We start from the raw sequence: 26,575 nt of genomic DNA, 5'->3' as shown, positions 1-26,575 counted from the left end.
GAATCTGAAGCAGGCTCCAGGCTCTGAGCTGTCAGCACAGAGCCCGACGCAGGGCTTGAACTCACGGACCGTGAGATCATGACCTGAGCCGAAGTCGGGCACTTAACCGACTGAGCCACCCAGGCGCCCCAATGGCATTTTATTTATTCAGGTAAATAAATTGTCAAAATTGAACAACGGACTGAAATCAGCATTCTGTTAAAACTGTCAATTCTTTAACAAAAATAAAATATCACTGCTGCGATGGTAAATGCTTTGCGGTCACTTGCTCGTTTGTTTCTCAATGACTACTAAATATATTTGATCTATACATGTGTTTAATTTTTACATAGTTGAAGACACAAACCAAACAATGATATTCTTTTCCCCTAATAATAATTTTTTTTAACTAGGCACAATTTATATTATTTATTCCTTCATCTCTTGGAGAAGCTAGCTATCATCAGGTCAAAGTAAAAAACAAAAACAAGTACCATGCATATGTTAATACTGTACCTCTTACAGAAAAATAGACCATAATTCTGGCTTCGAGGCCTATGATTTAATGCTCTGTTAGCATTTGAGAAGGAAAGAAGACAATTGCTGCCTACATTTGAAGACATCAGTTTTAATCCAAGTTACACAGAAACTTTGAAAAACATAGTCTACCCCACCCTCAAAAATCCTTGAAAATTAAAAATCTTGGGGCGCCTGGGTGGCTCAGTCGGTTGAGCGTCCGACTTCAACTCAGGTCATGATCTCATAGTTTGTGATTTCGAGCCCCGCATCAGGCTCTGTGCTGACCACTTGCTCGGAGCCTGGAGCCTGCTTCAGATTCTGTGTCTCCTTCTCTCTCTGCCCCTCCCCACTCATGCTTTGTCTCACTCTGTTTCTCAAAAATAAATCAATGTAAAAAAAAATTTTTTTTTAATAAAAATAAAAATCTTATCCCTGTTCACAAAATATGACTTTTAATTCCCTATAATCATGCAATACACAGACCAGCCACCTTCAAAGGAAAAACATTCTTTAGGAATTTATTTATACTAAAATGTAAATAATGTACATTAGCCATGTTTAAAGTGGAAGTTTTTCCAAATTACTATTTTTTATTATTATGTCTATTTTTCAAAACTATTACCACCAGACAGTTTAGAGAACACTAATTGCTTCAGTTTCTTAAAATACAGGTATTAGTATTTACAGTCATCTTGTACACATTTGAGACGTACACACCTTTACCAGCCTTCCCCTGCTTTCTATGTTTCTTCCTTTCGAAAGCCTAAAACACACCATCAGGCTTCTCAGCCCTATGATGGGTAATGATTTGAATGTATCCCACAACTGGTAAACCTGATCTGTTATGCAGCAAGCTTTCTAACTTGTAACAGCCATGGTTTGAGAGTCTCATACATTTCAGCTCTAACAATGTTATCAAAAGCAATTAGAAAGTGCCAGGTAGGGCTCTAATTGTTTTAAGAATATCGATTCATTTAGGGGCGGCTAGGTGGTTCAGTTGGTTAAGCATCTGACTGTTGATTTCAGCTCAGGTCATGATCTCACAGTTTGTGAGTTTGCGCCCCGCATCGGGCTCCTTGCTAACAGCACAGGGCCTGCTTAGGATTCTGTCTCTCTCTCTCTCTCTCTCTCTCTCTCTCTGACCTTCCCCTGCTCTCTCTTGCTCTTTGTCTCAAAATAAATAAATACACTTAGAAAAAAAAAGAATATTAACTCATTTAATCCTCATAACAATCTATGAGTTGGTATTATTATCGCTCTGTTTTAGAGATGAGGCTCAGAAAGGTTCAGTGATTTGCCCAAGTTCCTAAGTTACTTGGCACAGTCCAGCTCCAGCTTCTAATTCTTTAAACCTAGATGGCTCTGGAGAAAATAAAACTTTCATACAAATCCTATGGCTAGAATGGATTATATCAATACTAACAACAGCTTACATTTTATGGCCTGTTGCTATGTGACAGGAACTGCTGCTAAGTGCTTCAATGTATAAATTAACTTAATCTTTACACGTGATCACATGCACACACCAGTACCTGCATGTAGAAACACACACAAACACATACACACACATTCTTTTTCTCTCTCTCTCTTCCCCCAACCCTCCCCTAAGAGGTATTTTACTGCTATTAAACCCAATTTACAGAGGAAGACACTAAAACTCAAAATGATTAACTAATTTGTCCAAGGCAATATAGCTAGTGAGTGGCAGTTCTTAGTATTCAAATCCAGATCTGTTTATTCCATAGCCCAAGCTTTTAATCGCTGTGCAATGTTGATAATGGCCTGTTGAAAACATAATTATTTTACAAAGAAGTGATGCATCCCAAACTAGAAAGGGACATTTTAATTTTTTGTTAAATACATGAAAAAACTCTAAATAAAAGAACCTAAGCTTTATGTAAAGTTACTCTTTCGGTTTCCTTTATTTTCCCAGTTACCCAATTCAACCTCAACTGAGCAATGTAACTCAAAAAGAGGTAATAACTAGATCAAGGATTCATAATGAACAGAACTTATAGAACTTGGCTTCACCTTTTCCTATTTTAAAACATAGTGTTTAGTATCTTTGAACAACATCAGGCATTTCACAAAAACACAGCGATTGCATTATTGTCAGGACGTAAATAGAAATGTTAACAGATTTAAGAAAAAGGTTTAGCAATTCATAACACTCACCTTCCTGAAATGTAGTGAAAGGAAAATGGATCAGCTCTGGTGTTAGATAATAAGTCTGAATCCACATATGCTACTTGCTGTCTGGGGATAATGATGGAACTCTCACCCTCTAGTACCTTCGTTTCCTTCTTGGCCTCAAAGGGGGGTTGTGGGGGAGATTACTGTTAAATGAAACAATGAGTCTCTGGTATAGAGCACCTGCTCAGTAAATATTTTTGCCTCCTTCATTCCTTCCTTCCTTTTCTAATACTTGTTCCTACCTGACTCAGGACACTCAACTCCATCCTCCTCCATTTTGAAACAAGAGTATTCCCCCAAAGTCTACCCCATAATATAGGAGTGATAAAAAAAAAATAAGGGTAGATCTAAGGTGAGAACATTATTTATTACAATTAAACACACAACGTGGGGCGCCTGGGTGGCGCAGTCGGTTAAGCGTCCGACTTCAGCCAGGTCACGATCTCGCGGTCTGGGAGTTCGAGCCCCGCGTCAGGCTCTGGGCTGATGGCTCAGAGCCTGGAGCCTGTTTCCGATTCTGTGTCTCCCTCTCTCTCTGCCCCTCCCCCGTTCATGCTCTGTCTCTCTCTGTCCCAAAAATAAAAAAATAAAAACGTTGAAAAAAAAATTAAAAAAAAAAAAAACACAAGGTAACTTCAATGTGTAGAAGCAAATATAGTTGGGTGTAAGTGGCAAAACTGAGGGAGATTCTGAAATTGTCTTAAAATGTTGGGGGGTTACTTGACACAAGTGATAGGCGAGGGGAAACAAAAACTACAGGCACACGATTATTTCAGTAAATGAAGAAAGAACACACTTGACAAAAATCCAACACCGGTTTTTTTAAAAAATAATTTTTTTAACATTTATTTATTTTTGAGAGACAGAGATGGAGCGTGAGTGGGGGAGGGGCAGAGAGCGAGGAAGACACAGAATCGGAAGAGGCTCCAGGCTCCGAGCTGTCAGCACAGAGCCCGACGCGGGGCTCAAACCCACAAACCATGAGACCATGACCTGAGGCGAAGTCAGATACTTAACTGACTGAGCCACCCAGATGCCCCACCAATACCCTTTTATGATACAAGCACTCAACCAACTAGGAATAAAAGAGAACTTGCTCAACCTGAAAAAGGGCATCTACAAAAAACTTAGAGTTAACATCTTACTAAACAGTAAAAGACTCAAAGCTTTCTCTCTAAGATAAGCAATGAGACAAAGATATCTGTTCTCACCATTTCTATTCTACGTTGTACTAGAGGTTCTAGCCAGGGCAATTAGTCAAGAAAAGTTAATAAATGGCATCCATACTGCAAAGGAGGAAGTAGAACTAATTCTATCCACAGATGCTCTTATACATAGAAAACTCTAAAGGATTCACAAAAACTAAAGATAATAAGTTCTGCAAGGTTGCAGAATATAAGTTCAGTATAAAAAATCAATTGTCTCTTTATATACCAGTAATGAACAATTTGAAAATAAATTAAGAAAATAATTCCATTTACAGAAAGAATAAAACGCTTAGGAATAAATTGAACTAAAGAAGTATACACTTTGTACACTGAAACTATAAAATTATGAAAGAAGACATTACATGTTTGTGGATCAGACTTCATATTGTTAGGATGGCAATACTTTGCAAACTGACCTACTGACTCAACACAAACCCTATCAAAATCCCAGCTGACTTTTTTGCAGAAACTGGGAAGGTGATCCTAAAATTGGTATGTCAGTGGGGGGCACTCAGAACAGCCAAAACAATCTTTAAAAGAAGAACAAAGTTGGTGGACTCACACTTCCTGCTTCCGAAACTTACTACAAAGCTACAGTAAGGATGACAGTGCATACCGGCCTAAAAGAGACAGTTCAATTGGAAACAAATTGAGAATCCAGAAATAAACCTTAAAAGTTATGGTTCATTGATTTTGACAAAGGGGTCAAGACAAGCAATGGAGGAAAGAATAATGTTTTCAATAAATGGTGTTCGGAAATTTGGATATCCACATGCAGAAAAAAATGAACCTGGATGCCTACCTCATACCATATAGAATAATTAACTCAAAACAGATCACAGATCTAAATATAAGAGCTAAAACTAGAAGACAACACGGGAATATAACTTTGTGATCTTAGATTAGAAAATGGTTTCTTAGGGGTGCCTGGGTGGCTCAGTTGGTTAAGCCTCCGACTTTGGCTCAGGTCATGTTTTCATAGTTCGTGGGTTCAAGCCCCACGTTGCACTGTGTGCGGACAGCTCAGAGCCTGGAGCTGCTTCGAATTCTGTGTCTCCCTCTCTCTGCTCCTCCCCTGCTTGCACTCTGTCTCTCTCTAAGAAATAAATAAACATTTTACAAACTTAGAAAGGAAGAAAAATACCAAAAGCACAAGAGATAACAGGGAAGATTGATAAGTATTTTTGATAACTTGAAAATTTAAAACTTTTGTGTCTTAAATGAAACCATCAAATAAGTAAAAAGAACATCTACAAATTAAGAGAAAATATTTGCAAATCATAGATCTGATATAAAACATACCAATTAAAAAATCAGCAAAGGATGGGAATAGACACTTCTTTAAGGAAAATATACAAATGGCCAACAAGCACATGAAAAGAGGCTCAACATCATTAGCTCTCAAGGAAATGCAAATTTCCTGTAAATGCAAATTTCCAGGGAAATGTGAAAAAGTGGGGGGGGGGGATAAGTGTTGGTAAAGATGCAGAGAAATTGGAACCCTCATACATTTTCTGGTGGGAATGTAAAATGGCACAGCCATTGCAAACTATGGGAAACAGTTTGGCAATTCCTCAGAATGTTAGACAGTTACCATATGACCGGGCAATCCACTCCTAGGTATATACTTAATAGAATTGAAAACATATGTTCACCAAAAAAAATGTATACAAATGTTCACAGCAGCATTATTCATAATAGCCAAAAAAGTGGGAATAACACAAATGTACATCAACTGATGAATGGATAAACATGTGGTATATCCATACGATGGAATATTATTCAGCAATAAAAAAGAATAAAAACTAATACATGCTACAACATGGATGAATCTGGAAAACTTTATGATGAGGGAAAGAAGCCAGCCTACAAAGATAACATATTTTATGATTCCAAAATATGAAATGTGAAAAACAGGCAAACAAATAGACAAACAAAGCAGACTAGTGGTGCCTAGAGCAGGGCAGGAGGGACTGAGAGAGTGGGGAGTGACTACTAATGGGAAGAGAGTTTCTTTGGGGTGATGAAAATGCTCCAAAACTAGGTCGTGGTGATGCTTGCACAACTCTGTGCATATACTGAAAATCATTAAAGCATATACTTTAAATGGGTGCGTTGTATGGTCAGTGAATTATATCTCAATAAAATTGTTCAAAAAAGAATACACACAACTCTGAAATTGAATCCATTTGTGCAACTGAATCTGTAGGAATAAGGAAAGTGAAAATCAAATACAGCAACATGAAATAAAAAGAGGAGGAAGTGGAGGAGGAAATAGAAGAGGTAGAAGAGGAGATGAAAGAAAAGAAATAATATGACCTGATAACATTAAACGAAAGTTTATTTATCATATTATTTTTTCTTACTGTAGCAAACCATCCAATTCTGAATAGCTATAAATGATAAAACAGGTGTAGGCTAGGGGTGCCTGGGTGGCTCAGCTGGTTAAGCATCTGACTCTCAATTTCAGGTCAGGTCATGATCTCATGGTCCATGAGATCGAGCCCCACGTGAGAATCCCCCTTGCTTGGGATTCTCTCTCTCCCCCTCTCTGCCCCTTCTCACAGACACATGTGTGCTCATGCTCTCTCTCTTTCTCTCTCTCTCTCTCTCTCAAAATAAGTAAATAAGCTTTAAAAAAAAACAGTTGTAGGATATAGGGAAAATAGCAAGTAAGAGTTACTTTCATGCATGATAAGAAGTCAGGCTTAAGCAACCCCTGGTTCCCATTTAATTTTTAAGTGTTTGTGAAGGAACATAATTAAAAGCAATATAGAAAAGTATTAACCCCCAAAATGATGACTGCAAGAAATTTAGCTTCCCAAAGTATAAACAAACAAAAGTTCTATGATCTTCCTAAACTTTCATTTAAATAAGAAGTAGATTTCATTTGACTTTCTGAACCACTGTTGAGAAAGTGACATAGGCCCACAGCCTACCATTTTGAATCATTGGGAAACCAAAAGTGGCTTACCTTTTCTAATGTACTGAAGGAAGGCCAGGACTGATATCCATATTCAGATACAAATCGAGCTTTGGGGAAAATTTTCCAATTCCAGCAATCATTGCTATAGTCATAAAAATGTACGTCACCAAAATTCTTGTCATAGGGGTTGGCAGACAGCCAGCCTTCTTCAATAGATTCGGCCCCATTTGTAGGACTGGATATGATAAAAGGACGAGTCTTGTCTCTCTGAGTTCAGAGATAAAATAGTTTAAAAGGCATATTCACTCAGTAAAATACAAACCATTTACCTTTTTAAATTAAGTTTCTATTTTAATTCCAACATAGTTAACATACAGTGTAAAATTAGTTTCAGGTGTAAACTCTAGTGACGCAACACTTCATTCAACACCACCCAGTGCTCCTCATGACAAGTGCACTCCTTAATCCTATCACTAGTTCATCCATCACCCCACACCCACCTCCCCTCTGGTAACCATCAGTTTGTTCTCTATAGTTAAGAGTCTGTTTCTTGGTTTCTCTCTCTCTCTATCTTTCTCTTCTTTTCCTTTACTCATTTTTTTTTTTTTGGTTTTTTTGTTTTTGTAAACTCCACATAAATGTGAGATCATATGGTATTTGTCTTTCCCTAACTGATTTATTTCACTTAGCATTATACTCTCTAGATCTAGCCACATTGTTGCAAATAGCAAGATTGCATTCTTTCCTATAGCTGAGTAATATTCCATTAATAATGGAATATTATGTACACACACACACACACACACACCCCATCTTCTTTACCCACTCATCTATTGCTGGACATTTGGGCTGCTTCCATAATTTGGCTATTGTAAATAATGCTGCTATAAACACAGGGATGCATGTATCCCTTTGAATTAGTATTTTTGTAATTTGGGGGCAAACATCCAGTAGTGTGATTACTAGATCCTAGGGTAGTTCTATTTTTAGCTTTTTGAGGAAACTCCATACTGTTTTCTACAGTGGCTGCACCAGTTTGCATTCCCAACAACAGTAGGCAAGGGTTCCCTTTTCTTCACATCCTCACCAACACTTTTAGTCATTCTGACAAGAAGGAGATGATGTCTCCTTGTAGGTTTGATTTGCATTTCCCTAATGATGAGTGATGTTCAGCATCTTTTCCTACGTCTGGCCATCTGTATGTCTTCTTTGGAGAAATGTCTGTTTGTGTCAGACCATTTACTTTTTTAAAAAAATATTGTCAAGTCTCCGAAATGCCAAGTGGCTGATAGGAAAAAAAAAAGAACCATTTGCCTTCTGCATTCAACAACCACCAGCACCTTTCTGCTATTGGCCAATCCTTTATATCCTGTCATTATTAAAACTCAGCTTATTCCTCAGCACCTTCTCCTAATCTTTTCCCATCATGTCATGCCTTTACATTACCTTCTACCAACATGGGTAGTACAAAGTCTAGTGCAGAATTTCTCAACCTTGGCAACACTGAAATTTTGGGCTTGATAAGTTTTGGAAAGGGGGCAGGAGGAGAGTGAATGTTTAGCAGCATCCCTGCCCTTCTCCTACTAGATGCCAGTCGTACCCCTACACACACCAAAAAATGTCTACAGACATTGCCAAATGTTCCCCTGTCCCTTGGAGGACAAAATTTCCTCCACTTAAGAAACACAGGTGTAGTGCTTAAGAATAAGAGGCTAAGTTGCAGGATACAAAATTAGTACCCAGAAATCAGTAGTGTTTCTATACACTAATAAAATGGCAGAAAAAGAAATTTAAAAACAATACCATTTACGATTACACCAAAAAAAAGAATAAAATACCTAGGTATAAACTTAACCAAAGAGGTGAACAATCTCTTCTCTGAAAACTATAAAACACTGGTGAAAGAAACTGGAGATGACCCAAACACATAGAAAGATATTCATGCTCGTGGATTGGAAGAATCGGTATTATTTAAATGTCCATACTACTCAAACCAATCCACAGATTCAATGCATCCCTATCAAAATACCAATAGCATTTCTTACAAAACTAGAACAAATAATACTACAATTTGTATGTAACCACAGAAGATCCCCAAACAGCCAAAGACACCTTGAAAAAGAAAAACAAGGCTTGGAGGTTATAAAAATTCAACTCAAGATACACTACAAAGCTGTAGTAATCAAAATAGTATGGTACTGACATAAAAACCAATACATAGCTCAGTGGAACAGAATAGAGAGCCCAGGAATAAACCCACAACTATACAGTCAATTAATATGACAAAAGAGGCAAGAATATGCAGTGGGAAAAAGACAGTCTCCTTAATAAACGGTACTGGGAAAACTGGACAGCTATATATATGCCAAAGAATTAAACTGTACACCTTTTAACACAATAAACAAAAATAGACTCAAAATGAATTAAATACCTAAATGTGAGGGCTGAAATCATAAAAATCCTAAAAACCATAAAAAACACAGGCAGTAATTTCTCTGACATTAGACATAGCAACATTTTTCTAGATATGTTCCCTCAGGCAAGAAGAACAAAAGTAAAAATAAACTATTTGGAGGACATCAAAAGAAAAAAGCTTTTGCACAGCAAAGGAAGCCATCAACAAAATAAAAAGACAATTTACTGAATGGGAGAAGATACTTGCAAATGATATATCTGATAAGGGGATATATATAAATGTATATCCAAAATATATAAAGAACATATACAACTCAACACCAAAAAAAAACCCCAAATAATCCAATTAAAAAATGGGCAGAGGACTTGGACAGACATTTTTCCAGAAAGGACATACAGATGGCCAATGAACACATGAAAACATTCTCAACATCACTCAGCAAATGGAAATGCAACTCAAAACTAAAATGAAATACCATTTTACACCTATCAGAATGGATAAAACCAAAAAGACAAGAAACAAGTGTTGACAAGGATATGGGAAAAAAGGTAACCCTTGCATACTGCTGGTAGGAATGTAAATTGGTGCAGCCACAGTGGAAAACAGTATGGAAGTGCTTTGAAAAACTAAATATAGAAATACCATATAATCCAATAATTCTACTACTGGGTATCTACTACCCAAAGAAAAGGAACACACTAATTCAAAAAGATATGTGTGCCTCTGTGTTTATTGTAGCATTATTTGCAACAACCAATATATTGAAGCAATCTAAGTGTCCATCAATGGACAAATGGATAAGGAAGATGTCAGATCTATATCTATATCTATATCTATATCTATATAGTGGAATCTTTCACAGCCAAAAAAAGATGAAATTGTGTCATTTCAGATGGACCCAGAGGGCATTATGGATGGATGCACCTAGAGGGTATTATGGTAGGTGAAATAAGTCAGACTGAGAAACACAAAATAATATATGATTTTACTCACAGTGGAATCTAAAACAAAAACAAATGAATAAACAAAAGCAGAATCAGACCTATAAATACACAAAACAAACTGATGGTTGCCAGAAGGGGTCGGGTCAGCAGTTGGGCAAAATGGGAGAAGGGGAGCGGGAGATACAAGTTCCTGGAATGAACAGGTCATGGGAATAAAAGGCACAGCAGGAGAAAAAAAAAAGAAAATAATAGAGGCTATTGAGTCAGATGGACTGAGTTTAAATATCATATCAGAACATTATTATTTTTGGACAGGTCTAAGCCTCAATAGACTTATCTGCAAAATGGGAATAATAACTACTCCTTCATAGGACCACAGTAAATGGTAAATAACCCATGTGTGGAAGATATGGCTAAATGTCCACCAAAATTCATGTTCCCATTTCCATAATACAGAGCTGTTCCTAGGAAGTGGTTTCCTAACCAATTTGCACCACTATGGGGCCACATGCCTCATTCGCTTCCTCTTGGAATTATAAGCTCTCAACCACTGAGCTGCGAAATGAAAATCCTCAAATATTAAAATCCATTTCTTAAATCCATCAGATATGAAAAATGTAATACCAACACTATGAGAAAAAGATTATAAAATAAATGTTCTATAAATATTAATTAAAGCTTATACCATCACCATTTGTGGATAAAAAAATTCTTCATGACACATGACGTAGCATATCAGATAAGCTAAAAAAATGTGAACCTAAGTTTTTCATGAATTCTCACTGAAGTTTCTTCACATAAATGAAGAGTCTCATGAACTAAACATATTTGGGTGCCAAAATCACATACTATTCTTTTAAATATGTCCCTTTTTATGTTGGTTCAAGAGATACCCAAATATTTAAAATATCTAATTATAGATCAAAAAATTATAAAGACAATCAGATTACTAAATCACATATTAAACATTAAAGCTTCTAAAAGTTTCATCTTTTGAAAAGTTACATTACTACAAAAAATAAAGTGCTGCTTCCTCTCCCTGCAAAAAAAAAGCTAATTTATATTATTATATAATGTTTATGCATGTAGTAAATATAAGTATAATATGCCTATTAGAAAGCAGTAATGCAAAAAGAACCACCGTAAGGAAGGGCTCTACAGTGGAGTTGGGAACAAGCTCTTTCCTCTCCCTTTTCCCTTATTTCACCTATGAACATATTCATATATGATATATATCAAGTTCTGTTGCAGCATTTATAATTATAGAATTTTAAATGACACTTTAGACCAGATGGACTTAACAGATAAACACAGTACATACCATCCAAAAGCAACAGAATACACATTCTTCTCAGGTGCACATTGAACGTTCTCCAATATAGATCATATGTCAGGCCACAAAACAAATCTTAACAAATTTGAGAAGACTGAACTCACATCAGGCAGATTTTTGGACCCCAAGGGTATGAAACTAGAAATCAATTATAAGAAGAAAGCTGGAAAATTGACAAATATGTGATGATTAAGGAATATGCCACGGAACAATAAATGAATCAACAAGGACATCAAAAGAGAAATTAAAACATACCTTGAGACAAATGAAAATGGAAATACAACATACCAAAAATTATGAGATGCAGGAAAAGCAGTTTAAGAGGAAAGATCAGAGAGATAAATGACCATTTCAAGAAACAAAAAAACAAAAATTTCAAATAAAGAAAGAATCTAACTTTACACCTCAATAAACTAGAAAAAGAACAAATGTCGCCCAAAGTTAGTAGAAGGAAGGATATAACAAAGATCAAAGGAGAAATAAATGAAATAGAGACTAAAAAGACAATAGAAAAGATCAGTGAAACCAAGAACTGGTTCTTTAAAAAAGATAAACAACGAGCGCCTGGGTGGCTCAGTCAGTTGAATGTCCGACCTCAGCCCAGATCATGATCTTGCAGTTCACGAGTTCGAGCCCCACATCAGGCTCTGTGCTGACAACTCAGAACCTGGAATCTGCTTTGGATTCTGTCTCTCTCTCTCTCTCTCTCTCTCTCTCTCTCTCTCTGTGCCCCTCCCCCACTCACACATTGTGTTTCTCTCTCTCTCACTCAAAAAAACCCAAAAAACAAAAACATTAAAATAAATACATTAATTAATTAATTAATTAATTTTTAAAAAGACAAACAAAATGGCAGAACTTTAGCTAGACTTGCTGAGAAAAAAAAGAGAAACGACTCAAAATCAGAAATGAAAAAGATGTTAAAACTGATACCTCAGAAACACAAAGGATCGTAAGAGACTACTGTGAACAACTATACACCAACAAATTGGACAACCTAGCAGAAATGGATAAATTCCTAAAAACATACAACCTTCCAAAATGGAATCATGAAGAAACAGAAAACATGAACAAGCCAATTAACTAGTAAGGAGATTGAACCAATAATCAAAAACCTCCCAACAAACAACAGTCCAGGACCACACATCTTCACTGGTGAATTCTACCAAACATTCAAAGAAGAATTAATACCAATCGTTCTGAAACTTTTCCAAAAAACAAAAGAGGAGGGAAAACTTCCACACTCATTTTACAAGGCAAGCATTATCTTGATACCAAAACCAAATAGAGTCACCACAAGAAAATTACAGGCCAATATCCTTGATGAACATAGATGCAAAAATTCTCAACAAAATATTAACAAAGAAACTCATAGAAGTAAAGAAAAATCATGTATCACGATCAAAAGGAATTTATTCTAGGGATACAAGGACAGTTCAACATCTACAAATCAATCAAGATGATACATCTTGTATCATTAATAAAATGAAGGATAAAAATCATGAACAGGGTGCCTGGGTGGCTCAGTTGGTTAAGGGTCTGACTCTTGATCTCAGCTCAGGTCTTGATCTCAGGGGTCATGAGTTCAAGCCACACATTGGCTTCCTTGATGGGTGTGGAGCCTACTTTTAAAAAAACACATTAGGGGCGCCTGGGTGGCTCAGTCGGTTAAGCGTCCGACTTCAGCTCAGGTCACGATCTCGCGGTCCATGAGTTCAAGCCCCGCGTCGGGCTCTGGGCTGATGGCTCAGAGCCTGCTTCAGATTCTGTGTCTCCCTCTCTCTCTGACCCTCCCCTGTTCATGCTCTGTCTCTCAAGTAAATAAACGTTAAAAAAAAATTTTTAAATCATATTATCATGTCAACAAATGCAGAAAGAGCATTTGACAAAATTCAACATCCATTTATTACAAAAACTCTCAACAAAGTAACTACAGAGGGAACATACCTCCACATAATAAAGGCCATATATGACAAGCCCATAGCTAACATCATACCCAATGGTGAAAAACTCAAAACTTTTCCTTCTAAAATCAGGAACAAGACCAGGATGCCCACTCTCACCATTTTTGTTCAACATAGTACTGGAAGTCCTACTCAGAGCAATTACACAAGAGAAAGAAATAGAAGGTATTTTAATTGTAAAGGAAAAAGTAAAGCTGGCACTGTTTGCAGATGACATGATATTATATGTAGAAAATTCTAAAGACTTCACAAAAAACTGTTAGAACAAATGAATTCAGTAAAATTTCAGGACACAATATCAATACACAGACATCTATTGCATTTCTGTACACTAATAATTAACTATTAGAAAGAGAAATTAAGAAAACCATCTTATTCACCACTGCATCAAAAAGAATAAAATATCTAGGAATAAATTTAACCAAGGAAGTGAAAAACTGAAATTATTATTGAAAATTATAAGACAATGAAGAAGACACAAGTAAATGGAAATATATTCTGTGCTCATGGATTAGAAGAACTGATATTGCTAAACTGTCCATACTATTTAAACCTATCTACAGATTCAATGCAATCCCTATCAAAACTGCAGTGAAACAGAATGAATAATCCAAAAATTTTTAGGAAACCACAAAAGACCCAGAATAGTCGAAGCAATCTTGAGAAAGAAGAACAAAGCTGGAGACATCATGCTTTCTGACTTCAAAATACATTATAAAGCAAAATTAAAACATTATGGTATTGTCATAAAAATAGACACATAGATCAATAGAATAGAACAGAGAACCCAGAAATTAAATTCATATATGCATGGTCAATTAATTTATGACAAAGGAGACAAGAATATACAATGGGGAAAGGACAGTCTCTTCAATAAATGGTGCTAGAAAAATTGGACAGTCCCAGGCAAGAGAATGAAACTGAACAACTCTCTTCAATCATGCACAAAAATCAATGCAAAATGGATTAAAGACTTGAATGTAAGATCTGAAATCATAAAACTCCTAGAAGAAAACACAGGTGGTAAGCTCCTTGACATTGGTCTTGGCTTGGATTCTTTGGATTTGACACCAAAACAAAGGCAACAAAGATAAACAAGTGGGACTACATCAAACTAAAAAGGTTCTGCACAGCAAAGAAGACCATCAATAAAATGAAAAAGCAAAATACTCAATGGGAGGAAATATTTCCAAATCATATACCTGCTAACAGGTTAATATACAAAATACATTAAAGCACTCATACAATTCAATAGCAAAAACCAAACAATTCAACTAAAAAATGAGTTGAGGATCTAAACAAACATTTTTCCAAAAACATACAGATAGCCAATAAGTACATGAAAAGGTGCTTAACTAATCATCACAGAAATGCAAATCAAAACCACAGTGAGAGATCACCTCACACCTGTGAGGATGGCTATCATCAAAAAAGATAAGAAGGGTGCTTGGATGGCTCAGTCCATTGAGCATCTGGCTCTTGATTCCAGCTCAGGTCATGATCCCAAGTGGTGGGATCAAACCCCATGTTGGCCTCTGCACCGAGTTTGGAGCCTGCTTGGGATTCTCTCTCTTCCTCCCTTTGCTCCTTTCCCCCAGCTCGTGCTCTGTCTCTAAAAAAAAAAAATGCTGGAGTGCCTGGGTGGCCCAGTCAGTTAAGTAACCAACTCTTGGTTTCAGCTCAGGTCATGATCTCCCAGCTTTGTGGGTTCAAGCCCTGCATCAGGCTGTATGCTGGCAGTGCATAGCTTGCTTGGGATTCTCTCTCTCCCTCTCTCTCTCTGCCCCTCCCCCACTTGTGCTGTCTCTGTCTCTCTCAAAATAAATAAATAAGCTTTAAGAAAAAATTCTTAATATAAATGAGACCCAACATCCATTTTCCTATTACCACAGTCCCCTCTTCTCTCTGTGAGCCTCATCTACTCTACTTATTTTTTTTAAACAAATTTGGCTCCTCTAGGCATTTGAGTTTACAATTCTTACCACAGACCAAATTTGCTCATGAATATAAATTTTTAAAATCTAACTAAAATATTAGCAAACCAAATCTAACACAGAATACAAGAACAAGAAGTTGTAACTAAACAGAGCTTATACTAGAACTAGTTTATTATTAGAAAATTAATTCCCAGAATTCACCATATTAATATATTGAGGAACAAAGAGAAAGAAAGAAAAAAAGAAGTGGCATATCAGTAAACCATCTAAAGTAGAAATTCTCAACCTTTGGGGTTCCATGGATGGGCTCCAGAAAGAGTCTATGATAATCTGCAAGTATAAACACAATATTGGTATATGTGTGGTGAGTTCCATAGATAAGTTAATTCCTAAAGAAGTCCAAAACCCACGAGCCCATTCACATGCTGCAGCATTATAATCCATTCACATGCAGCTCTGTATTAAAATGATAATGTTGAAGGTTGCCCTAAAAAAGGACACAAAAGTATACTATACCAATATTCAAACCAATCCACTTTCAAAAGAGTTTCTTAAATTCTACTGCATGAAAAATCATTACTTACTGCCAAAACAATCTGTCGAATATTTTTCACATACAGAACCACATAGTCATTGATGTAGGTATGCAGTTCACTGGTGTGTATATTAAACCAGTTCATCATCAGCGCTGCTTCATTTTCATTATTTCCACCCCATATGATGATGGAAGGATGAGATTTCAGTCTCCTGATCTAAAATTTCAAAAAACATAAAATAATTTTTAAATGACCAATACGAAAAAAAAAAAACCTCAGAGCTATAATTATTCACAAAAGTATAGCCATTGCATTTCTGCACATAAATTCTTATGTGTCAGAAAACTCATTAGAAAATGGCTTGTAACATTACCTGTAGGGATACATTTTAAGCAATCTGATTCTTTTTGCCTAGATTTTATAAACACCAATAAGATAGGGTTCTTCTCCTCTATTGTATAAAAACTGAAGAAAACATAATCCCTTTTATTAAAAAAGAAAAATAAATCAACCTCATCATTATGTGACTTGCCACAAAAAGGTTCTAAGAAATACAAAAGGCAGGAGACATTATATTACAGAGGAGTTTCTCAAGAACAAGTTGGAGTTTTGTGTGAAGAAACAAATGAGATAGAATGACCACTTCCGCTGAAAGAGGGACTGAGGTTGTCACAGTCTCCCCTGAATTCAGAAAACCACAAAGACAACTAGAGAGGGTTTCACAAAGCAAGTGAGTCCCAGAGATATTCCATAAGTTAAAGACAAATATATGGAATATTCTAACGGAAAAAGGATTAGGGCATCAAGAGGATAGCTCCAGAAATAACTATCAATATCATGCCCTGAGAAACCAACTAAGGTTATGCAAGTTAACGAATATATCCAAACATAGAGGAAGAAATCAGCAATCTATCTGAAAATCCTGCCAGCCTTAAGAATTGAACCTGCATGAACTGGGCTCTCTGTGGACCAGCCCTACATAAAGGTGGAAGGATCCAGTTCTTCTGACACACTAGAAGATGGACTCCAGCAAAAGAAGGTAATGAAATCTCTTTGACAGCGGAGTGAGTCAATGATCAAGAGAAATTCCTTTGGAACTCATTTTAGCAATATAACCTCATTGGTATTTATAACTTCTCTTCCATGTAACACATGGTTACAGTGATGGATCCCAGCTGATGTTCTCCGTGTGGCCTCCGTTCAAGATGCTAAGTATCTCCTATACGAAACAGAGATGCATTAAGGATGCATTAAAGAGATTTATCTCATTCTCAAAAATTACAGTCTTGTGTTTTTCTAAACTAGCCTTATAAATACTATTTCCTTTATTTGCCTTTGTGCATCCCCAGGAAGTGAGGGCTGCTACCAACTATGAATGACATGTTTATGGTGCTACTGAAAACACAAATACTGAAGAGGCAAAAAGCTGCAGTGACTCTGTGCTACACATACCCTTCAAGCTGACCTAGAATTTTGTGGCAAGCTCTACTTTAAAATTTTAACGAACTCTGCAAAAAAATGTTCTTCTTCTCTTTAATAATACATAAAAGAATGGAAGGCACACTGATATCATATTTTATTTATTTGTATGAAAAAAGTTTAAAAAACTGAAATGTTTGCAACCTACATAACTATAATTAATATTTCTAAAGTTCATTCATCCATCTATCTATGTTCCTGATAAATAACCCAGCTAGTGGGGATACACAGAGGAACAAGCCCCTGGGCCTCAGGGAGACTACAGTCTTGCAGGGAAAACAAAACATTGAACAAGTAATTCAAAATGTGATATATGTCACAAAGGGCAAATGATATGATCCAGACTTGCAAATATAGAAAGGCTTTCTTCCCAGAGAAAGTCATGCTCAAGTGTGCCAGAAAAAAATGAGAGGTCCACAGGGAGAAAGTACTCCAGAGTAAGGATGGCACAGGAAGAGAATGCTTGATGGGGCCAGGAGGCCGGCAGAGACAGGATAGGGCATGATGAGGATCTTTATCTGGAGGGCTCGGAGCAAGGGATGATTCATTTGTACTTTCTAAATCTTCTTCTAAAAAAATAAAACACAGACATAAAAAAAAATTATGACACAGTGAATTATTATAAGGCAGTCAGCCTTGTAATCACAAGGTAGACCAAGAAAGAGAAACCCAGAAGCCCTCATGCACCCCTTATATTTATTTTTTTAAGTTTATTTATTTATTTTGAGAGTGATAGAGAGGGAAGGAGAGAGAGTGAGCACAAGTGGGGGAGGGGCAGAGAGAAGGAGAGACAGAATCCCAAGAAGGCTCTGTGCCATCACCATCAGTGCAGAGCCCGAGGTGGGACTCGAACCCAGGAACCATGAGATCATGACCTGTGATGTGATCAAGAGTCAGACACTTAACCGACTGAGCCACCCAGGCACCCCCCTCATGCGCCCCTTTTAATTATAATGCTTTTCTCCTTCCAACAGTAACCACTATCTTGAGTATTGTACTAATCACTTCCTTGCGTTTCTTTTGGTTTTCCACACAAATGTACATCCACAGACATTATAATGATGAAATCACGGAATTTAACATACTTGATGGATTTCAATCCACTGACGTCCTTATCCTTATTGAGCTCAAATTGTACTGCTATTGGTTGGTGATAGCCTTGTCCAGGTTCTTTTTGACATATCTTTGATAGTTTCCTTGTTATCTTATGTCAAAATATTCCGGGATTATCTAGTATATTTGCTGTCTCAGACCCGGAATCAGCCATTTCTCTAAGAAGCACTTTTCTTTTCTTCCTGGACCCTTGGGGTTCAAAGTCCTTTGGCTTCAACACTACTTTGTTTGAGAGATGAGGGAAGTTTGGATCCCCCTACTTCTCTACCATGTTGGCCCCTCCCCCAAAGCCCTTCTCTTAATAGGAAAAATTATTTCAATAAAAGGATACTCAGTATTATTAGGTTGTTCATTGTTTCTAGTCCTTTTCAGTGGACAGAGTTACATTACAATCACTTCCTTGCACTTATAGATCTATAAATATAGGTGTACACATATGGAATGCAGAAGAAATCAAGGAGTCAAGAATCACTTTAACTTTTTGACCTGAGAGTTGCAAAGACCGGCTTTGCCATTTATTGAGGTGAGGAAAACTGCAGGAAAAGCAGGTTTGGAGAAGGTAATGCAAATTTGGTTTGGACATGTTACATTTGAGAGGACTCTGAAACCTACAAGTAGAGGTGCCAAGCAGGCAGCTGGATAGAAGAACCAGGAATTCAAGCAGAGAAGTCAGAGCTGGGGATAAATCTGAGCGTTATCAGCATGTAAGTGATGTTAAAGCTATTAGACCAGGGAAGTCAATTATATGATTGTGATTTTCATGCGATTTAGTAAAGAGAACAACAACCAAAAAAGAAAGAAAAGGAAAAAGAAAAGAAAAGAAAAGAAAAGAAAAGAAAAGAAAAGAAAAGAAAAGAAAAAAAGAAAAAACGAAGAGAGTTTTAATAAAAAGCAAAATGAAACATAAGCATTTTCCTTCTGCTTGGAATGGTAATAACATACCTGGTGAGCAACTTCTGCTCTCACTGAATCCAGGAAGCCCTGATCAGTCGGATAAAGAGCACAGGCAAACATAAAATCCTGCCATACCTATCAAATAAAATAAAAGGCAATGAAGCACTTCCATAGATTTTATTACACTGAAAGAAATTCTTCATTTAGAACTTTGGGAATTATCCTTCAGGAAAATGAAAAGTCAAGTTGGCCTGATGAGTGGGATCATTTGAGCAATACTGCGATTCAAGCAGTGGGAAAGGCTCTCATAGACCGCACGACCTTCCAGAATTGCACAAAACTGGGGGGGTGGGAATCTGAGAGGAGAAAGTGTTAAGTAGGGAGAAAAGAAAGTGAAGAGAGGGGTATTCAACTCAGGAAACAGTGAGCGTGTTGAGAGGAATATGAAATTCAAAAACGAACCTCCCCCCCAACCCTCCACACTGCAATACTCTAATTTTCACTGGGAATTTGATATCGAGCGATGGACCAGACTGTTAAGAAACAGTCTTTGTTTATAAAGGAATTAACTTTTCATGGCCAAAAGGATTGCTACATGGACATTTTCATAATGAAACCACATAAGTTCATTTCTAGGGAGGTTGTTATGACGCAGTGGTTAAAAGCACAGGCCCCAAACCAGTCAACCTGAGTCACAACCTTGATTTCAGGTTATTTAGCCTCTCCTCCACGTGTCAGTTTCCTTATCGTTTGTTGGGGATGGAGAACAACTGAAATTACTTCGTAGGATAGACATGAATATGAAATAAAATAATAAATGCAGAGCACTGAGAACAATGCTTGACATTCAATAAATATGATAGAATATTGTCATATTATGACCATCAGTATTATCAATATTATTATAATTACTATTCCTCTCTGGAGTGCTTTCTATGTTAGACCTGTAATACTAGAACTAAAAGAATGTATTTCCTTTGCTTAACCCTCACCAATGCAAAACATCCTTGGGATACTTAAATACAATATGAAACATAGCTTTTCTTCATTTATTATTTTTCTTCTCTATAGGTCTTGCTGGATCTCCTTAAAGTAAAACATTTTAATAGATTTAATCATACCCTCATATCACAAAGAAAATTACAAATATATAAATATATGGAATGTCTACCACTTAAAAATAATTACATAATTATGATATTCGCCATCAGCTATGGTTCGGGTCTTGCAAGATGCCACTTATTCCTCTACAAAAAGTGGAATATCATTTCCAGCTCTGAGAAAAGAAGGAACGAGCAATATCACCCACTTAGAACACAGGAGGTCCAAGTGAGGATACAGTAACATATCAACCAATAAAATGCTGTCAGCTACCCACCATTATTCCCAGTTCATCACAGAGTTGATAGAATTCATCTTGCTCATATATTCCTCCTCCCCAAACCCGGAGAGTATTCATGTTAGCATCCACAGCAGACTGCAAAAGAAGCCGTAGCCTATAGAAGAAATTTTTAAAAACAAATGTTAATTTGGAAATCTGGGGGTGTTAAAAAAATATTTTAAAAAACACATCCTGGTTGATAAATACATTTCAAACCTCTGTTAGAAAAACACATTTTGAAATTTTGATGGTTTGGATACAGTGCTAAGTGGAGAAAGTGGAAATTATATACACATTAACTGTAACCACATAAGCAAATCTAGAAAAATTATGGGCTATACCTTTTCTCTGCCTTCTAAATTCACAGTTATTATTATACTCTTTTTAAAATAGTTGTAAAACCTTAGAAAGTATGAGCTAATTTTATATAACCGTTGCAAATTATAAGACAAAAATCAAATTTTGCATATTAGTTCCTGGCATGCCTTTTTTTTTTAAGGTTATTTATTTGGAGAGAGAACACAAGCAGGGAAGGGAGAGAGGTGGGGGGGGGGGGGTGGAGAGGAAATCCCAAGCAGGCTCTGTGCTGTCAGAGTGGGGCTCCATCTCACAAACCATGAGATCATGACCTGAGCCAAAACCAACAGTCGGACGCCCAAACGAGCCACCCAGGCATCCCAGTACCTGGCTTACTTTTATCTCTTTTTTTCAATTCTTCCAGTCCATATCTTCCTCAACTTATGATGGGATTATATCCCAATTAGCCCATCATAAGTTGAAAGTATTGTTAATTAGAAAATGAATTCAATACACCTTAACCTATTGAACATCCTGGCTTAGCCTAACCTACCTTAGATGTGCTCAGAACACGTACATTAGCCTACAGTTGGGCAAAATCATCTAACACATAGACTAGTTTATAATAAAGTACTAAATATCTCCTGTAATTTACTGAATACTATAGTGAACATGAAAAACCAATGGTTAAATGGGAACAGAAGGATCGTGAGTGTATTGGTTGATCACCCTCAGTGTCATGTGGCTGACTGGGAACTGAGGCCACCACCACAGCCCAGGATCATGAGAGATTACTGTTCGACAGATCACTTGCCCAGGAATAGATCAAAATTTAAAATTCAAAGTATAATTTCTACTGAATGTGTATTACTCTTACACCATGGTAAAGTCAAAAAATCATGCTGAACCACCATAAGTAGGGCACCTGCTATGCTTCTTTCTCTAGTAAGTTTCCTTTCTCATCTTTCCAATTCCTATTCACATGACCCACAGGAAAATCTAGCAATTAACAGCTACTTTAAGAACATCTACCTGCATTTCCAGAACAGAGCCCAGGGAGGAACCAAGAAGCCCAATAACTGGCTGACCAAGGACCCAGAGCATTGTGCTTCAGCAAAGGCATCCATGGGCAGGTTCACTAATTGGCGTAGCTATGGTGAACAGCCACTGCCAAAGCCAGCTAGGAGAGGAACTATGAAAAGCAAAAGAGGCAGTAAATTATCTGTGTCTATGTCTGGAGAATAATTTCACTTTAATATGAAATTCAAGACGATATACACAGTTCATTTTTGTTTGTTTGCTTGTTTTAATTCTTTTTTAAGTTTATATTTAAATTCCAGTTAGGTAACATACAGTGTAATATTAGTTTCAGGAGTAGAATTTTGTGATTCATCACTTAATACAACACCCAGTGCTCATCACAAGTGCCCTCTTTAATACCCATCACCCATTTAACCCATCTCCCACCCACTTCCCTCCATCAACCCTCAGTTTGTTCTCTATAGTTAAGAGTCTGTTTTATGCTTTGCCTCTTTTTTCCCCTCCACTTTCACCCATTTTGTTTCTCAAATTCCACATATGCATGAAATCATACAGTATTGTCTCTGACTGACTTATTTTGCTTAGCAAAATATACTCTAGTTCCATCCACGTCATTTCAACTGGCAAGACCTCATTCTTTTTATGGCTCCTTAATATTCCATTATATATATATATATATATATATATATATATATATATATATACACACACACACACACACATATATATATACACACACACATATATATATATATATATATATATACACACATACACACACACACACACACACACACACACACACACACACACCACTTCTTTATCCATTCATCAGTCCATGGACATTGGAGCTCTTTCCATTATTTGGCTATTGTCGATAGTGCTGCCATAAACATTGGGGTGCATGTTTCCCCTTCGAATCAGTATTTTTGTATCCTTTGGGTAAATACCTAGTAGTGCAACTGCTGGGTCATAGGGTAGTTCTAGTTTTAACTTTTTGAGGAACCTCCACACTGTTTTCCAGAGTGGCTGCACCAGTTTGCATTCCTACCAGCAGTGTAAGAGGGTTCCCGTTTCTCTGCATCATTGCCAACACTTGTTGTTTCCCATGTTCTTAATTTTAGCCATTCTGACTGGTGTGAGGTAATATCTCATTGTAGTTTTGATTTGTATTTCCCTGATGATGAGTGACTTTGAGCATTTTTTCATGTGTCTGTTGGCCATCTGTATGTCTTCTTTGAAAAAGTGTCTATTCACATCTTCTGCCCATTTCTTAACTGGATTATTTGTTTTTTCGGTGTTGAGTGTGAGGAGTTGAGTTTGATTTCAGATTTTGGATACTAACCCTTTATCAGATATCTCATGTGCAAATATCTTCTCCAATTCCAAAGGTTGCCTTTTAGATTTGCTGATTGTTTCCTTCACTGTGCAGAAATTTCTTATATTGATGAAGTCACAATAGTTCATTTTTGCTTTTGTTTCCCTTTCCTCCAGAGATGTGTCTAGTAAGAAGTTGCTATGGCCGAGGTCAAAGAGGTTGCTGCCTGACTTCTCTAGGATTTTAATGGTTTCTTGTCTCACATTTAGGTCTTTCATCCATTTTGAATTTATTTATTTTTGTGTGTGCTATAAGAAAGTGGTCCAGTTTCATTCTTTTCTACATTGCTGTCCAGTTTTCTCAACATCATTGGTTGAAGGGACTGTCTTTTTTCCATTGGATATTCTTTCCTACTTTGTCGAGGATTAGTTGATCATACAGTCGTGAGTCCATTTCTGGGCTTTCTTTTTCTTTTTTCTTTTTGTATACATTTTTATTGAAATTCTAGTTAGTTAACATACAGTGTCTTGTTAGTTTCAGGTTTATGATATAGTGATTCAGCACTTAAGTACAATACCCTGGGGCTCCTGGGTGGCTCAGGCAGCTAAACATCTGACTTCAGGTCAGGTCATGATCTCACATTTCTTGATTTTAAAAATAAATAAACATTAAAAAAAATTTAATTATAAAAAAAGTACAACACCCTGTGCCCATCACAAGTGCCCTCTCTAATACCCATCAACTATTTAATCCATGAGTCCACCCACCTCTCCTCTGGTAACCAACCATCAGTTTGTTCTCTATAGTTGAGAGTCTGATTCTAGGTTTGCCTTTCTCTATCTTTTTATTTTTATTTTTTCTTGTTTCAAATTTTTATTTAAACTCTAGTTGACTAACATATAAAAGAATATTGGTTTCAGTAATAGAATTTAGTGATTCATCACTTATATATAGCACCAGTGCTCATCCCAACAAGTGCCCTCCTTAACATCCCTCATCCATCCAGCCCATCCTCCTCCCCTCCAGCAACCCTGTTTGTTCTCTATAGTTAAGAGTCTGTCTTACAGTTTGCCTCTCTCTCTCTCTCTTTTTTTTTACACACTTTAAACTAAAAGCAAATTACTACAATTTTTGGCAAATTCTAAACACCGAATAATATGCTACAATGCATATTTATCCATATGTAAGTAAGTTAAATGTGTTTATTCTCACTTCACAAAGTTCATTTTTACTATCACAAAGCTTATAATCACAATCAGGAAATATTTTCTTGTAAAGTGCTATTCTCAAAGCTTCAGATAAACACTTTACATTTTTTTTTCTAGATTTAAATTTGTAAAGTTTTTAATGTTCTTTTTATTAAGGTAAAAGTAAAAGAATATGCAAAGAGCTCAGAATGAAGAGGTAAATATGGGTTTCCATTTTTTTAATTTTTTTTTTCAACGTTTATTTATTTTTGGGACAGAGAGAGACAGAGCATGAACGGGGAGGGGCAGAGAGAGAGGGAGACACAGAACTGGAAACAGGCTCCAGGCTCCAGGCTCCGAGCCATCAGCCCAGAGCCTGACGCGGGGCTTGAACTCACGGACCGCGAGATCGTGACCTGGCTGAAGTCGGACGCTTAACCCCACTGCGCCACCCAGGCGCCCCTGGGTTTCCATTTTTTAAAAAAGAATGCACAGAAGTATTTAAGGTTTTTGTTTTTTTAAAAAAAGCCAAATTTAATCATTTTTTTTCCAGGAACTAACTATCCAAAATGTGCACGAGACACTTTCTTGTTCCTCCAGAGGAAATATATAATAGTTTTTAAAAATTGGATGGTTTCAGCAGTCTCTAGTAGTTTAGCTGTTAAGACTATCTATAGCTCATGAGAGTTGAATATATGATTTAAAAATCCTTTCCAGGGGCGCCTGGGTGGCGCAGTCGGTTAAGCGTCTGACTTCAGCCAGGTCACGATCTCGCGGTCCGTGAGTTCGAGCCCCGCGTCGGGCTCTGGGCTAATGGCTCGGAGCCTGGAGCCTGTTTCCAATTCTGTGTCTCCCTCTCTCTCTGCCCCTCCCCCATTCATGCTCTGTCTCTCTCTGTCCCAAAAATAAATAAACTTTGAAAAAAAAAATTTTTAAATAAATAAATAAATAAATAAAAATCCTTTCCATTCTAAAGTTTCCACCATCCCAGAATTCTGTCTTTTCTCTGAGTTCCTTTCACTGGAACCAAATAAAGTAAAAAATGAGTAACTCTTTAGCTTTGTGGGACCGTTAATAAAAAGAAAAAGAAGAAACAAAAAAAAACAATAACTTACAAGTCAGAGGTTACTCGATCCTGGAACGAATCTGCTGGGATCCAGTTTGAGCCTTTCAGAAATATGGGCAATCCATTAATTTTGAAGTAGAAACTCAGACCTGGAGACCCTTCAATGGACTCTTCTATAAGTTCCACTGTCCTAAAATAAACCTATTATGAACAAAATTAACTACTCAATATCAAATTGAAAACATAAGCAAAAGAGAATTTTGGAGGGTTTTTTATGTTGATTTTATTCTTGAGAGAAAGAGAGAGAGTGGGAGCAGGGGAGGGGCACAGAGAGAGGAAGACACAGAATCTGAAGGAGGCTCCAGGCTCTGAGTTGTCAGCACAGAGCCTGACGCTGGGCTTGAACTCATCAATCATGAGATCATGACCTGAGCTGAAGCTGGATGCTTAACCCACTGAGCTACACAGGAGCCCCAAAAGAGATTTTTTTTGAAAAGGAAAGCAAACTTTTGAACAATTCACATGAAAATAATTTAATGTTAATTTCCTATTTGCTACGAGGCACTTAATGTGGAAATGCACATTTCAGAAAATATACATATATATAAATTATCACCAGATTCTGTAAATCTTTTAATAGAAAAAATATAGAAACTATTAAAGAGGAAATACATTCTAGTCTTCCTCATGAAATAAGCATTTGTAATTATATCAAAAGAAATATAAACAAAAACATATTTCACAAAAATGGGGGAGGAAATCCCACCGGTTAAACTGATGCATCTTTGATTGAAAAAACACATTCTCAGGCACCTGAGCGTCTGACTTCGGCTCAGGTCATGAT

The 26,575-nt window shown here is 36.8% G+C and overlaps 1 protein-coding gene across 6 annotated transcripts in view; it reads right to left on the bottom strand.

The window, feature by feature from the left end:
• The window catches only part of MANBA (mannosidase beta), a 112,608-nt gene that overhangs the window by 22,005 nt on the left and 64,028 nt on the right, over positions 1-26,575 (bottom strand). For 4 of the 6 annotated variants that reach the window (XR_007151507.1, XM_047855577.1, XM_047855578.1 and 1 more), the window contains exons 8-12: positions 25,781-25,932; positions 20,820-20,937; positions 19,490-19,576; positions 16,004-16,171; positions 6,874-7,092 (exon numbers count right to left, since the gene is read on the bottom strand). Coding sequence is in view for 5 of the 6 variants with exons in the window: in XM_047855577.1 (XP_047711533.1) it covers positions 6,874-7,092; positions 16,004-16,171; positions 19,490-19,576; positions 20,820-20,937; positions 25,781-25,932 (744 nt within the window). In the remaining variant the exon portion in view is untranslated. The remainder of the gene's footprint in view (positions 1-6,873; positions 7,093-16,003; positions 16,172-19,489; positions 19,577-20,819; positions 20,938-25,780; positions 25,933-26,575) is intronic. The other 2 variants (XM_047855580.1, XM_047855579.1) reach the window with 2 other exon arrangements.

The sequence above is a fragment of the Prionailurus viverrinus genome, chromosome B1 (genome assembly GCF_022837055.1).
Source record: "Prionailurus viverrinus isolate Anna chromosome B1, UM_Priviv_1.0, whole genome shotgun sequence".
Classification (NCBI taxonomy): Eukaryota; Metazoa; Chordata; class Mammalia; order Carnivora; family Felidae; genus Prionailurus; species Prionailurus viverrinus.
This window is presented reverse-complemented; position numbering and strand designations above follow the sequence as displayed.